At 39.8% G+C, this 15,453-nt stretch overlaps 2 protein-coding genes across 2 annotated transcripts; one reads left to right on the forward strand and one right to left on the reverse strand.

Moving 5' to 3' along the window:
- Positions 1–865: 865 nt before the first annotated feature.
- Positions 866–7,625, reverse strand: LOC115786461 (zinc-binding protein A33-like). The gene is made up of 6 exons (XM_030738613.1): positions 6,996–7,625; positions 6,261–6,356; positions 4,652–4,885; positions 4,440–4,462; positions 3,937–4,052; positions 866–3,324 (listed from the first exon to the last, which is right to left on the reverse strand). Exons 1-6 carry the CDS (start codon positions 7,518–7,520, stop codon positions 2,759–2,761), a joined length of 1,560 nt encoding a protein of 519 aa, XP_030594473.1. The 5' UTR covers positions 7,521–7,625; the 3' UTR covers positions 866–2,758.
- A 4,348-nt stretch (positions 7,626–11,973) lies between these two features.
- LOC115787407 (endonuclease domain-containing 1 protein-like) lies at positions 11,974–13,745 on the forward strand. The gene is made up of 2 exons (XM_030740101.1): positions 11,974–12,370; positions 12,877–13,745. The coding sequence occupies exons 1-2, from the start codon at positions 12,068–12,070 to the stop codon at positions 13,483–13,485; spliced, it is 912 nt and encodes a 303-aa protein (XP_030595961.1). The 5' UTR covers positions 11,974–12,067; the 3' UTR covers positions 13,486–13,745.
- The last annotated feature ends 1,708 nt before the right edge of the window (positions 13,746–15,453 follow it).

Consider the following 15,453-nt stretch of genomic DNA (forward strand, 5'->3'; position numbering starts at 1 on the left):
ACTCTATAGCTTTTTGGTGTTCTAAAGCAACTAATTCCACTAAAAGCATCAGCTTTCTATAAATAACCCCATCAATCAATCTCATTCACAAAAAACAGCCACACTAGCAGCTTTGAGCTGATGAAGCATCTCACTTTTTCCCCTGTTTTGCTCCTAATGCCGCTCTATTTCCCTCCCTTCAGCCCTGCTTCTCCCCCATCCTCACTCTGCATCTCCAGTTAGCCTCTGATGGTGTATATTCTCCCGACATGTGGATAATGTATAGCTTCACTTCTATCCAGTTCCTAATGAGGTTTCCATTAATCACCTTAGCTCTGTCTTTTGGCTGTCTTTCTTTAGCCCCTCTCCTCATTGATTATTGATAGGCTGGAGAGACAAATTCTTGAGTGGAAGCAGAAAAAGAGATCCATTACAGAAAAGCGAAGTTACACGACTGAGGGTTAAAAACAGTGGCACATATTTTGGGAACAGAGCCGTCATCTAACGGAGGAAAGATGAATGATGACTGGACAAGATGAAAAGAGACATTAGGGGTGAAGAAAAAATATATGTATGTGTGTGGGTGTGTGAGTGTGTGCATGGGTGTCCTTTCAGTTTCTTTCATCTCAGGCTCATCTGTCACCTTGACCTTCCCTGAAAAAGCTCAGACACGATGAATGACAGTGGGAGGGCCAGCTGAGCAGTAATGTAGAAGTGAAGGCTTGTGTTACTGCATGTTGAACAGCCTGTAATAATATCTAATTACAGATTTGAATAGTTAGAGAAGGAAAGGGTTGGACTGTACATGATCCTGACAGGTGTAGCCTTCAGTCCTGCAGTCTATGGGCAATGTATGCAGATGACACACAGAGATTAAGCAGGCAGAATAGGTACGTTTTATTCAGGTCAGACTAATTCTCATTACTTATTTGGTCGTAATGGTAGTCACAGATTACCAAATTGCTCAACTGGCAGGAGAGGACTCATTAACCTTGCTTAACTGCAGAGTGAAAGAAGAACACAGAGCGTATCTGTGACAGGTAAACACTCAACCACGGCTAAGATACAAGTAATCAACTGATTAGGACAATGTTGTGACTCAGATGTTCAGGTTTTGTTGAGCTTGTGTCAAAAATGACGTTTGTTTCCACTGTTTGAGGTGCGATTTGTCACATTATATTGTGATACGTGCTAAATTAAACCTCTCTGATAAATAATCGGCAACAAAGAAATAGCCATAATAAAATCCACAGAGGGTTTTATACCCAGAACTATTGGCTGTTTTGTTATTAATTCATTTTAGTCTAATTTAGTTTTCTTCTCCTGTGAATTTACTTGTTTGGTTTAATGTTTAAAGTTTCAGTAGTCACTTTTTATAACTGTATTGGGAATACAGCATTACAATACATCACTTCTTGAAAGCAACTGACTCACACTCATATTGGCATCTTGAAGCCACAACCATTTTTACATACAGTCTGTGGAGGGTCCGTATTTTGATCCTCTTATGTAATGTTATTTTGGGTTAGGATTTGTTATCCAAATCAAAGAATAACTTGAAGCATATTTGTGATTTTTCTGACCTGATAATTATTTTTTTAAAAAAAAATCTTTTTTGAGATAAATCCTCATCTAACAGCTTCCAGCCAGCTGCATTTTCATAAGATTTGCTTCTATGTGTTGCACAAATGCCTTAATTTGCTTCATTCGAGGCTAGCTTTAGCTGCCCCCTGCTGGTACCAAATGACAACCTCAAGAGGACAGTCAATCATAATATAAAACACTCATGTCAACTATCTCTCATTTAAACTTGGAGGCTACAAACAGAGAATGAATAAAACGACATTTTATATTAGTGTTGGACAAATATGAAGCTGGAGGAAGAACTACACTGCAGAAGCCATATTGCCATAATCTAATATGCACGTTCTGCTTTAGAGAGTGTAAAGATACACTAACTGGACACCTAAAAATAATGATAGATAAACCACAAACAATGTGCTGAAAAATGATCAACATGTTAAATCTCTCTGCCAAGACTGATTTCATTTCTAGCAACACATTACGCTTTCTGTAAAGTATTCAAAGCAAATAAAAAACATTAAGTGATAAAACCTCGCTAACAAGTCTCGTTAAAAAGGCCAAAACAAACCATGTGTCATTCTGTCTCATCACTTATAATTCAAGTGTAAAACTGAAAAAAAGATATCTCAATCATAAAAGTTAATGTTAAAATAAGAAATTGCAACAAGTTTTTTTTTTTTTAGATATCTGCGCTTTAGCAAAAAATTGCTCAAAAAGAAGGCACGGCCATTTGTTTGGAACTATTTTTAGGTGCAGATGAATACGTGTTTGGTGCACTAGTGAGTATATCCATCATCAGGAAAATATGCATTGGACTGACTCAGAATTATGTTCACATAATGAAGGACTGTGTCAGCGAGTGCTGGCTAATGTATGTGTTCATAACAGTATTTGTAAAACAACACTGGAGCTCTGTAGCACAGAAGAATAACAGATCAAACAGGTTAGGTTTTATCATTGATTGTCTTTTCTTGTACTTTCTTTGCAGGGAGACTGATTGAAGTATCATCCTTCTTGCTCATCTACAGCATGACAATCTTATAAAATCGTCCTCATGCAGCCAAAAAGTCCTTGTAATAAGACAGACGTGTGAATGCTAATGAGACGAGTCCCTCGACGTTATTAGCAGCTGCGTCTGCAGTTTGATCCCGAATCTGTTTGATGCACAGTGTCAGTCCTCTCATAAAAAGGACATCTATCCCCATTGTGGAGTTACTATGGTGAGCGGCTCCCGGTTGTGTCCATTGATGATCGGCCAGGGATTGAAGTAGGGAAAAACAGGCTCTTTGAATTTTGCATCATTGAAGGTGAAGAGGTGGCTCATGTCTGCAGCATCATAAAATGTCACTTGGCCGCGACCGTAGTCCAGGTAGATCCCCACCCTCTTGGGGGGTTTGGAGGGATATAATAAGTTCTCATCTGAGTCAGTGCATGCTTCATACTCACTGGTCCCGTTGCCATCGTCCCTCAGCACCAGCGTCCAGAAACCATCATCCGGGCACAGGCTGATCTCCTCCTTCCTGTTGACGGAAGCTGTGGCCACGCCCAGGCCCCATGCTGTCTTGGAGCCTACCTCCACCTCCCAGTAGTGTCTGCCTGAGGTAAAGGCTTCAGAGCCTAGGACGATGTTGTAGAGGGTGAAGCGCTCGGGATTGTTGGGAAGGTTTGCTTGGAGTTTTCCTACCTTGACGCTGGTGCGACATGGAGAAACCCACAGACAGGGGTAGGCTGTGTCTGGGTCAAGGGTCACACATGTCACAGCTGGAAGGACATCAAAAACAGTTAGAGACAAACCAATGCAGGAAAAAACATGTTTACAGGGAAGCTACATGGACACAAATTAAATATAAATTCCGTGACTCTGATAATGGGACAGCTGCCTAGTTTTGCAGCAATGACGTTTGAGTATGTCACTGGCAAATAACCCACGATACCCAAAGTAAGCATGCGCACACTCGACTTCTGTCAGTAACAAAGAGAACGGGAAGTGTCACGTTTGAAACACAGTCTATTCAAATTGAACTCTAAGTTGAAGCACAAATATGTCTATGTAGATGCAGCCAAATCTTTTTAAAAGGGGCACGCCACCAAAGTTTCATGTCATGTCAGTGTGCTGATCATGGAGAGTATCAGTGAGCCCGTGAATTCAGTTGTATAATTCCTTCTGTTACTCTGGAGGAGCAAGTATGGCATGACAGATGTGCGTGTTAAAAAAAAAAAAACACTGTTATGTTGCAGCAATTATACAAGTAGCTACAAATAAAGCTGTGTCAGGGTTTTTTCCAGTCTTGCTAAATGACTGGACAGATAATGACTAATGAACAGTAAAGCTCTCTGTGACCTATATTTGTATGGTGTGTATCATCTTTGTACCTGGCTGAAGAATTGAGCTCATTTTCCTCCAAGTCCTGTACTGCAGAGGTCCTAGAAACTCTCCAGCTTGCAGGTCCACAGCCACCTCTGAGGGGCGCTCAAACAAGCTCTCCGTCCTGAGATGGGGAGAGAAAAAAAACTGTCATTTTGAAGATTATGAAACATCCAAAACTATATACTTCTAAAATTATGGGTGTTTTTTTGTTTTTTTTGCATATAAGTAGTAAGTAATGCCTTCATTTAAGAAGAAACTGTCAAAACCTTTACTCTGCGTGTTTAAAATTTAATTTAAGCTAGCCACTGGCCACTACCAGGCACAATCATAACCTCACATTCTGTTTAAAAACAACTCACAACTGATTGCAAAACAGGACATTATTTTCTTGTGACATCTAGAGAACAGTCAGTAATGAGATAAATGGGGAGATGGTTTAGATATCTGATTAGCTCAAACAGAACTCAATGTCACTGACTGATCTTGATGAGATTACAGTAGCACTCACCCTCCAATGAAATCTTTGATTCCCTGAAACAGATAAAGAAAAGACCCACAATTACAAACTACTTCAGCCTCTAAATACGTGATTTCTTTATTTAGTATTCTTTAATGTGTGCTGTAATTATTAAAATAAAATATATTTGCTTGTTTTCAATTTGCCAAAGTTGAAAAAAAGGATGCTGTACAACATATCACAACAAATCCTTCTCCCCTTACCTTGAGTTGCTCTGGGCTTTCTTCTTCCCCAAGTTTGAGCCGAAGTTTGTCAGCCATAATTTCCAGTCGGCTGATCTGCTCCGTGGACTGAGTGAGCGCCTCCTCCAGCTGCTGGAGTTTCTCCTCCTTTTGCTTCTGCAGTTTTTCCTTCATGCGCTCCTCCTCCTCAACAAGGAACTCCCTCATACGGCTAAACTCTGCAGTGACCAGCTCATCCAAATCTCCTGTTCGCTCCTGAAATGCAGCGAGCATTTCAGTCACAAAGAGCAAGTACTCAAATCCAAAGGAAAACTCCATTTAAAGCTCATTTATGTCAGTGTTCTCAATATATAATAACTTTATTTTGCCACCCATCTGTATCTGGCATTCAGCTGCTTCAGGCTCCACTAAGGACACTAACTAGTTACTCATTTGTCAGTCAGTACATGGTAGGTAGAGTACAGCTGGTTTGTAAAACCTTTTTCTTTTTCTCCATCAACAGCAAGACTCTAAAATGCCCTTTAAAGCTACAGAAACCAAGTCTGTCTTCACAACGATCGATAGGTTCAGATTATTACGATCTTGAATCTTTTGAATCTTATGGAAACACTTTGGGCCGTGCCGTGACAGTGTGGTTCCTTTCATTTTCTCACATTTAAATGTATAATGTTATGCTTGTTTTTAATAGTTTTAATAATACAGAATTATTATTATTTAACAAGTCTGCTTTTGCTAAAAAAAAAAAAAAAAAAAAAAAAAAAAATTCACGGAGCCGGAAACAACTTGTTGCATGTCAGTGCAAATAATGACACACTTGCAGCTGATTGACCTAAATTAGATAGATAGATAGATAGATAGATAGATAGATAGATAGATAGATAGATAGATAGATAGATAGATAGATAGATAGATAGATAGATAGATAGAATCTGTATTTAAAACTGGTAAAAAAAAAAAGACTGACAAACTTCCTCTGCTCAACCACATCCTGTCGTACTGACAGAGAAAGGGAGAAGTGAAAAAAAAAATCTGTGAATCTGCATGTAAACTGGGTCAAGCAGACAGGAAAATATACCCGCTGACACATTTAAATACACAGATGGGAAAGGAAACAGACTGTAGTAACCTGGAGCAGAGCTAGATGAAGTTATCTGCTGCTGCTGCAGAAATGCTCAAATGCACTAGGGGGAAGCGGGGGGGGGGGGGCACCTTTAGCCTGTCTAAACGATCAGCTGTGCTCTCTCTATCGCACTCTGAAGCTGTATATATGTATATATAAGTATATATGTACAGCCTGTGAAAGAAGAGCGCACGACGAAGATAAACACAAAATGATGTGTATGAATGTTTTTGAACCACCTTTTTCATTCCAGGATGAGTACCTGACCAAGCATGACAATCATCACGTCTAAACAAAGCTGAGTAACAACACGACGTGTCACTTCCAGTCATAACTACCGTGAGTCACAGCCTCAGTCATCTGTCAGGCAGGTAAAGGTGGAGAAATGTCATTGAATATTGCCTGGTCACTAAGATTTCCGGTTATATTCAGAGGACACAGACACGGACATGCTTTTCTTTCACAGTGCTTCACAAACAAACATCTCTCACACACACACACACAAAATACCTTAATGAAGAGGATCTTGTCATTGGTCTGTTTTTGGAAGAGTGTGGCCTTCTCTGTCTGTACTTGAACCCTCTCCAGTGCCACAGACAGCTTATCCTGCAGCGGAAATAATATATATTATATAATCACAAGAAAAACATTGTCAAGAAGAGGTACTATAAATCAGATTATGTTTGAATCAACAGTTAATTTGATCAGTGCGTCAATCCGAACAACAGCATCCCATCTTTAATGGGAGTCATACATCCTCCATCCTACCCCCAAAAATCAAACAAAGCTGGAATTTAGCACCACTTAAACATGTTAGGACACAGAGAGGCCTCTCAGAGTGAGCCTCCAAGCAAGCTGATGAAGGTCAGCTGTGGGGTTTAAAAGGTAGGGAAGCTCACACAAGCCCGCTGAATTCCTGTAACACACAAAATATCCAACGGCTCCTGGGGCAGGCCAGGGAGTGTGCTCTTTTAAAACAACTGCCATTTCCGCTCTGTGAAAAGCCTGTTGACTATCACCAAGTAGATTTCCTTCAAGACAACGACAGGAGTGTAAAATGAACATTGAAAAGTATGGCACTCCCTAAAACTTTTACTCCACATGTTGTTTTGTAGAGCAGAAAATAAAATACATCAGAAAAAAGTACATTCTGTATAAGCCTGATTTAAGGTTTTGGTGCTTTTTGTAGATGGAACTTTAAAAAGAAAGAAAGAAGTGTTTAAAAACCAGCCAAGAAAACAGTACCTTGTAGTTTTCAAAGGCCTCCGTAATAGGGATGACATTGTGGGTCTTGTGGTCCCGGGACATCCCGCACACAAGGCAGATGGGAAGCTGATCGTCTTCACAATAAAGCTTCAGTTTCTCCTCATGCTCCTCGCACATATCCAGACCCATTCCCAGGCGTGGCCCGTGCCCGATGGACGAGGCCACGCTGCTCATGCTGGAACCGCGCTCGTGTTCCTCGGGCATCTCCAGTGCACTTTCACGGTCCGACACGCACATCCCCACGGTCGCGTCCATGGTCTGGGCTCTGCGCACACTCTCCACGATGTTGCAAAGGAGCGAGTTGGGTCGCAGTTTCCGGGCGCACGACTTTCTACACTTCGGGCAATTCGAGAACTCGTCCGACTTAGCTTCCCAGCACTGGATGATGCACACCTGGCAGAAGTGGTGCCCGCATTCAAGGATCACGGGACCACGGAACAGTTCCAAACACACCGGGCAGGTGAGCTCCGACTGTAGTTCTTCAAGCGCGCTGGCCTCCGCCATTCTCTGCTGCGCTCATAGTTCTGAAAAGAAAGAAAGAAAGAAAAAAACCGTCTGTGGGGAAACACTGTGACGGGCAAATGAGTTCTCTTCCGTTCACACTGAGTGGGGGAGTGGTCTGAAGTTACGGTAGTACGACTGTTTTCACGGAAGAGACCAAGAGCGTGTAGAAACAGGCCCGCTGGGGCGTGATGAGGCGTTTAAAGGGCGTAGTGCGTTTATTGCTCAGAGCGAGAGGGCTTCTTAGAAAGAAGGGAGTAAAGACAAAAAAAGAAAGGAAAGGTTATGTTATTACTGTAAGGAAATACATGTGCAACTTGAAAGGGAGGTTTATAAATTGTTTAGAGAGCAGTAATAATAAATAAATCAGACAGGCGTGATCTGGGACTTTTGGGTTTCAGCATCATTTTTAACTAAAAAGGTAATAAACACACACACACACACACACAAACAACCCAAAGTCTGTCAGATGACATAATTTGAGACCGAATCGGAAGCTTTTGGAGGTTGAAATATAATTTTAAAAGTTCTGCAAGATCGAAACGTTTTGAAAGCTTGCGCAATGTGTTTGACTTTTCCCTCTTCACAGCTACATCACAGTTTTGTTTTTTTGTTTTTTATTTTAGCAAGTTTTTTCCACGTTTTCAGAGTTCATATGTCAGTACATTAAAGTCCGATTTATGGCACTCAATAACAATTGGACGTGATTGCATTACACTGTAGAGGGGTAGCTGCTTAATATAGATAACACTGAATAATATTCTGTTAATCCTCATGTAAGAGAACATTAGCGTACGTGTATAAGGGCTCTTTAATTTGCTTTTAATTGGGCCTTAAATTGAACTTGTCTCCCCAGTTAATCCTCAAGAACACATACAGCCTCCGAGTCAGCAAAGCATGACACAGAGCAAGGAAGAAGAAGGGAAACTAGCTGACACCAAATAAAAAAAAAAAAAAATCACTCTCGCCAGCGTTCTGCCCGTCCAAGGATTACACTTTATCACGCAAATGCAAATAAAGCCTCATTAGTCACAGTCAGTTTTATAGACTTTGCATGATTAATTTCAGGGTCATGGATGTCATCCTGCCTCCCGGTGTCATACCTCTGAGTCCTCACTAGATGGCCCTGATGATCAGGCTATACTGGATTCATTTCTAAGATCGAGCCTAGTGCAGTTTTTGCTCCTTTTGTCCCGAATCTCCCCCCCAGGTGCTAAATTTAAGACCAGCTTATTATCCCCAGTATCCATTTTACAAATCAATTATTTAATTCTTTTGGGAGGAAGGCGATGTTTGTATTTATGATGATTTTTCCAGTCCGGTGGTTTTCTTATCAATCAAAACGAACATTTTCTCAACAAATGTTCTCACTCCTAACTGAGATCATTTTGTGGTTACTCAGACAGGTGAGAGTCTAAACTTTTGTGTGCCCTTAAGCTCAAACAGTTTGTAAGGCTTCTTCTTTCGGTATCCTCCTCCCTCACACTAACCCTCTGCTCGCTGACACCTCACCACTGTCTCGCTGTCCTCATACATGTCCTGCACCAGCCTCACATACTTCTCTGCCACTGCTGACTTCCTCATGCAGCTCACATGCTTTCTCTAAGATCCACAAAGACACAATGCAACGACCTCTGACCTTCTCTATACTTCTCCGTCTACACTCTCAAAGCAAACATTGCAGCTGTAGTTTTGAGAGTGTTCTGTGTTAATCGCTAATTATTATGTGTCTGAATACATTTTCATCTATGAAGTCCTGTGAAAAGCTAAGTACATCCTTACTGCTCCTGTGGGAATTAAATGGGTAAGAAGTAGCCAGGGGCTGCTAATCAAATGCACTTGATTAACTGTTCATCAGCATGTACCAGGACAATGATCTCAAGCATAGCAGCAAATCTACAACAAAATGCTGAAAAAGAAAGAATCAAAGTGTTGTAAAGTCCACACCTCAACCTGACTGAAATGTGCATAAACAAACCTCAATGAACTAAAACAATGTTGTAGAGAAGCGTGGGCCAAAGTTCCTCCACAACAATGTGACTTACTTATTGGTGCTAACGATGGTTCTACAAGCCAATGAACTGCATAGAGCTTGACAACTTTCCTTTTTCGGTAACTGTATATGATTTATTTAGATATGTAGATGTTTGGCATGTGTAATCAGCAGTTATCTGTGTGTTTTCTTTTTACATTTTTCTGCAGTCTGACAATTTCTAAGTATAGTGAATCATATTGTGAATCATCATTTTTGATGATTCACTATGTTAATCATGTATATTAAAATGACTGTAACTGAGGATTTCCCCACAAACTGAGCACATACCAAATCAAAAGAAGCCATGAACGTGCCGTGAACTGGCAGTCTGAGAATTGAGAAATCAAGGAAGCTCTGTGAGGAGCTTTTTGTGTCTTTCAGAATTTTTCTGGTTTTCACGTCAAGTGGAGTTTCAGTGACAGAAGGAAACCTACATCACATAGAAACCAGTGAGACAGAATGAGAAACAAAAACAGCTGACTGGCCCCACAGCATCTGATTATGGAAATACATAATTTGTCAAACAACTGTCGATAAACACCTGAGGTTGCATTAAACAGCTGTTGGAGATGATTTGGGACAGTTGTAACAGAAATCAGTCCATTTCAACATTAAACCACACATCACACAGCTCCACCTCAAACAACATGTGTGTCTCTAAGTTTTTCATGATGCTTCATTGCAGTAAAGCTGGTTCTTCCTGAATCAACTGTACTCAAGCAGAGGTGGCAAAAGTACAGACATTCTGTGCTTAAGTAGAAGTACAAGTACTTGTTCAACTTCTTTAATTAAGTAAAAGTAAAAAAGTACAGGCTCTGAAATGTACTCAAAGTAAGAAAGAAAAAGTAGCAGGTTGTATAAATGTTGAATTCAGTAAATGAATCTCAGCATCAGCAGCTTTGATTCAAACTCATCTCTGCTGCACTGATGTAACCTGTAACTCTGACCATGACCACAGACACTGTGCACCAGTCCAACACAGAGCTTTACTGTAAATACAGTACAGCAAACTGACTTCAACTGCAGTATTTTCATATAATCTTTGAATTACACGAAGTTAGCATACCTCAGTTTGTTTTGGAAGTTTTTACCTTTAAATCTAACCAATCTTCTTCCTCTCCTGTCTGCTTTCTTACATCTTCAAGGACGTCAGTCCTTGGTCCAGCCCCCTGTTAGCCCTGATTATAGCACTATAAATGTAACATAAATTATATGGTTTTGCCTCTTTAATCTCTTTTTATGCGATAAGCCCTGGTGATGGAGGATACTCCAGTAGGATTGTCTCTTTTATGTGTTTATGACTGTTAGGCTCCGATCGTTTGATGCTTGACGGTGCAGTGACCGGGTGTTTGCCAGAAAATGATTGCCTGTATTTAAACTGTTGTAAATGACTTGCTGATCTATAATCTGTGAAAAAATATGCCAAACATATCTCTCATGAATGATATCAAGTCATTTTGAGCGAGAAACAACATTTCTGTCACAAGGTAGAAGCCGCAATCAGTTTTTGGCAGTGACTTTTATATATTCCTTATTTATCAGGGTAAAAACTGTGATTGAGCTTAAAAATATCTTTTAAAGAGAAATCTGGCCAAGAGGGCAGCAGAAATCACAACAAATATAACATTACACTCTACAAAGATATTTTAAGTAACCAAATAGGACTGGATTTATTATAATGTAGGTGCAATAATGCAGAGTCATAAACATACTTGAAAAACAGGTCATTTCTTCATTTTATATATAAGCCCTTCATAAATCCTATTGACTACACTCTATTCACCAATATAAGCAAAGACATTATGCATAAAAGCATACAGAAACATTGGAAATCACTTTATGGCAGACGATCACTTTTTGGCACAACACCAGAAATGCAAACTTCTCTCAGACGTGTCAAATGTAAAGTAACAAACCTGTTTTGAAAATGTAAGAAGTAGAAAGTACAGATATTTGTGTAAAAATGTAGGGAGTAAAAGTAAAAAAGTAGTCAGAAAAATAAATACTCAAGCAAAGTACAGATACCTGAAAAATCTACTTAAGTACAGTAATGAAGTATTTGTACTTCGTTACTTCCCACTTCTGTATTCAAGATACCAACAACTTGCAGCTACTAACAAGCAGGAAATGACCTGTCAATTCTTCTGTCTTTACCTTTTTTGGCCTAAATATCATCTGTGTGCTGTGTGTCACCAGACTGGTGTAGTGTGGCAAACAAAATCTCAGGATTAGGGCTTAAATTAGTCTGAGATTAAAGTATGATGCAAACTTTCTTCCCAGAAGGGAGCCTGAGTGCTCGTTAACAGGGGAATTTTGATAGTAAACAGTAGCAGTGGGTGGATAAGAACTGTCATCACGTGGTTTCTGTTGTCTGTATATATGAGGAAACCTCAGCAATAACATGCACATGCAGAACTGACGCATACAAAGTGAGGATTATTTTTCTCTGGGGATTCGTTTGCTTACTAGAATCTTTTTTCAGATCTACAGCCGACCTGCTCATCTGTTACAGAAGATGTCTCAAATTTGGAATTTGTTCCAGCCCTTCTTCAGAGCTCTGTTTCTGCTTCTTCCTTGCAGCCTGGTCACCGCAGAGATCGGCAATGACTTCTCCAAATGCTCTCATTTCTTCTATAATAATATTCCCCCACAGGGTGTCAATGCAGCAGGATATCAGCCAATATGCCAGCGCTATAAAAACCAGTACCACTTTGCCAGCCTGTATGACCGTCAGCGTCGAGTGCCTTTGTTCTCTGCATACATACTGAGTCCTGCAGATGGTAAACGGCCCAAACCCATTTGGATGTATGAACCTCAGGTGAGAAGGAGCAGCCACTCATTTTATAGTGCTGTGTTTAATTTTTTTCATTGAAAAATAGAGCTCATCTTTTTCACATAGCTAGAGATGCAGATAATAAATAAATTATAGCAACTTGTTTTGCTACACAGGTTTTTTTTTTGGTTTATTGAATATGTTTGTATATTTTAATCAGGATCTGAGTGTCAAAGTATAAAATTATGTGTTAGAAAATATGTGAATTTTAAAGTCAACAAGAATATAACAATATAATTTCTAGTTAATTTGAATGTCATTCTGGCATATTACTGACACAAAATCGACCCTTAATTTAAAGCAGAGGCATCCTCCCTGACTTTGTAATTGAAAAATACAGTCACGTATATTTTGTTTTCCTTTGCGAAGTTATAAAGAAACAGACATTTGCATTTCTGCATAGGAACAGTTATGTGGCTGCTTAACTCAAACAGAAGCAGCTAAATCTTTTACAGTTTCTAAACACAGTCATGTTCTTCTTTCTCTGTCAGTTGTCATTTTCCCGTGCCAGCCCAGAGATGAAACCTTTCAACACTCCTGTCGACCAGAATGTGATTGAGAGCCAGGCGGTGCTCAACGACTACAGGAACTCCAGCTTCACCAAGGGTCACCTCAATCCTAGTATGCACCAGAAAACAAAAGAAGACCGAAAGGCCACCTTTACCTTGACAAACATTGTCCCTCAGAAAGAGGGCTCCAACTCTGGACCCTGGAACAAACTGGAGAACGAGGTGTTGAATAGTTTCAACGACTCTTGCGAGGGGCCCATGTATGTGATCACTGGGGCCATGCCTTACAAGTCTGGTGCCCACTGGATTAAGAACAGGGTGTCTGTTCCTGAGTACATGTGGTCTGCCTACTGCTGTCCATCATACAAATCTGACCTTCCTGAGCACGTGCAGCAATTTTTCCCCACGTATGCTGCAGTTGGAAGAAATGACCCCAACAGTGGCGAGGAGATTGTGCCAATTGATGTGAAGGCAAAAGCCAAAATGCGGGGCTACGATGTGAGGAGGATGCCATTAAAGAACCTGGAGGGTATCCTGGCACAAAGACTCGCCATGCCCATCAGTCTCTTTGATAACCACTGTCAGATATAAAAGCCTTTAGCTTGACCAGACTCTCTAATAAACTCACTGCAGCTGTTTGATTATGCAGGACATGATGGGCTGAAATTGTTTTGGTTTTTTTTCTGCTGAATGTCTTTGTAAAAATGACATTTCCCTCTTGCCGTCCTCTCAGTCATATTTAATAGAGTCATAATTTTCCAATGAATCAAGACTGAAGTGTGTGAATTTAAATGTGATCCAAAAGGCAAACATACAAATTAGCGAGCTCTCAGTTCTTTAAAAAAAAAAAAGTGCATTGGTTTTAACTTAAGATACTGCAAATGTTTGCACTGGAACATCATCAATAAATGCTGAGTCTCTACTGTACAAAGAAATAAAATAAAATAGTTAATTGTCTGAGAGTATGTTCATTTTTCCTCCTGGCCACAGTGGACTTTTTATCAGCTGAAGATGCATTTAATAAACACACATTGTTGTAAACACTCTAAAGAAGAGCTTAATGATGCATCTTTGCCAAGAACGTCTATAATTAAAGGAATTTCTTTATTTAACACGTGTCCAATAAAGTCACACCCAACATGACACAAGCCGCCTTTCTGGGCAAAAGAAAATACAGAACTTTTTTTTTTTCATGGAAGACTAGAGTTCAGTCATTTAATGGGAGGCGGTTAGACCAGTGCCCGTCTACTGAAATGAAAATATTACGTGAGCAATGCTTCCAGTGAAGCGGCGCTCTGAATTGGCAAACAAATTTGGTGGAGGCAAAAAGTGTCTGTGTGGTCAGCACTAAAATATAGAAAACATTTTAGGGGCACACATGTTTGAAGCCTCAGTGTTCTCAGAAGTTTGTCATTGACATGACCCAGTTCAAAATTAAATTATAGTTTTGACCAACTGAAGCAAAATTGCTGAAACTGGGAATATTCCCATGAATGATTTGAGAATATAACAAAAGACTCAGACTTGCTGTGAACTGAGAGTTGAGGAATAAAAGAAGAACTACAGTATGTGCAGTTTTTATATGTTCAGAGAATTTGGTTCCCACAAGAGTGGGACTTTCTGTGACAGGAGAAAGATGAAGATGAATAGACGGGAAGAGACGGGAAGCAAAATAATACCCCAGAGCATGGTGGTTAACCATAGTATGAGATTATTCACACTTGGCACAGTAGGTTAGTTTCACATCTCTCATGAAGCCTTTATTTTTATAGAGAAAATGCTGCAACACCACAACTGCCCCCTGGTTCTTCCAGACATTAAAAACATGGTCCTAAATGGGATGCGAACAAGACAACAATAATTTTTATCTACCAGCAAGCATGAACCATGCTGTCACTTCTTGTAGCAAGTGAATTTATTATCTATTCAATTCAATTTTATTTATATAGTACCAAATCACAACAAACAGTCGCCTCAAGGTGCTTTAAAGTGTAAGGTAAAGGCCCTACAATAATAAAAATCTAATAAAATGCATTTTTTAATAAATGTGTTGCACCACTCTGTGGTCATAGTCACATGGCAGCTGTCAGCCTTGAGGCTTGCTTCTTGTTTTTTACTTCTTGTCTTTCCTGTTCTTGCATATCTTTTTTTTTTTTTTTTGAACTTTAGATTTTTAATTTTCATAGAAAAAGTGAGCCAAAACTGGAGATGGACTCTCTGCAGGAAAATGATACAACACCACAACTGCCCCCTAGTTCTTCCAGGCATGGTTCCGGGTCTTTTGCCCAGTATTTTCTGTTTTTGTTTTTTTTGTTTTTGTCTTTGAAGTTCTGTATTGTTAAATTTCTTTCAGTTTGCTTTATGGTTTAAGTTTCTTTGTCTTTATATTTCTCCATTTAGTTTATTTTTAATTTAATTTGAGTTTATGTTACCTTGTAAGCATTTTCCTCTGTTCTCTGTTGTGTCTAACCCTCATGCTTTGTGCTTCCACGTCCTGTGTGTCGTCACATGTTCAGACATCTATGTGTGAGACTAAGTGTGAGATGCAACAGATCTTAC

The sequence above is a fragment of the Archocentrus centrarchus genome, chromosome 10 (genome assembly GCF_007364275.1).
Source record: "Archocentrus centrarchus isolate MPI-CPG fArcCen1 chromosome 10, fArcCen1, whole genome shotgun sequence".
NCBI lineage: Eukaryota > Metazoa > Chordata > Actinopteri > Cichliformes > Cichlidae > Archocentrus > Archocentrus centrarchus.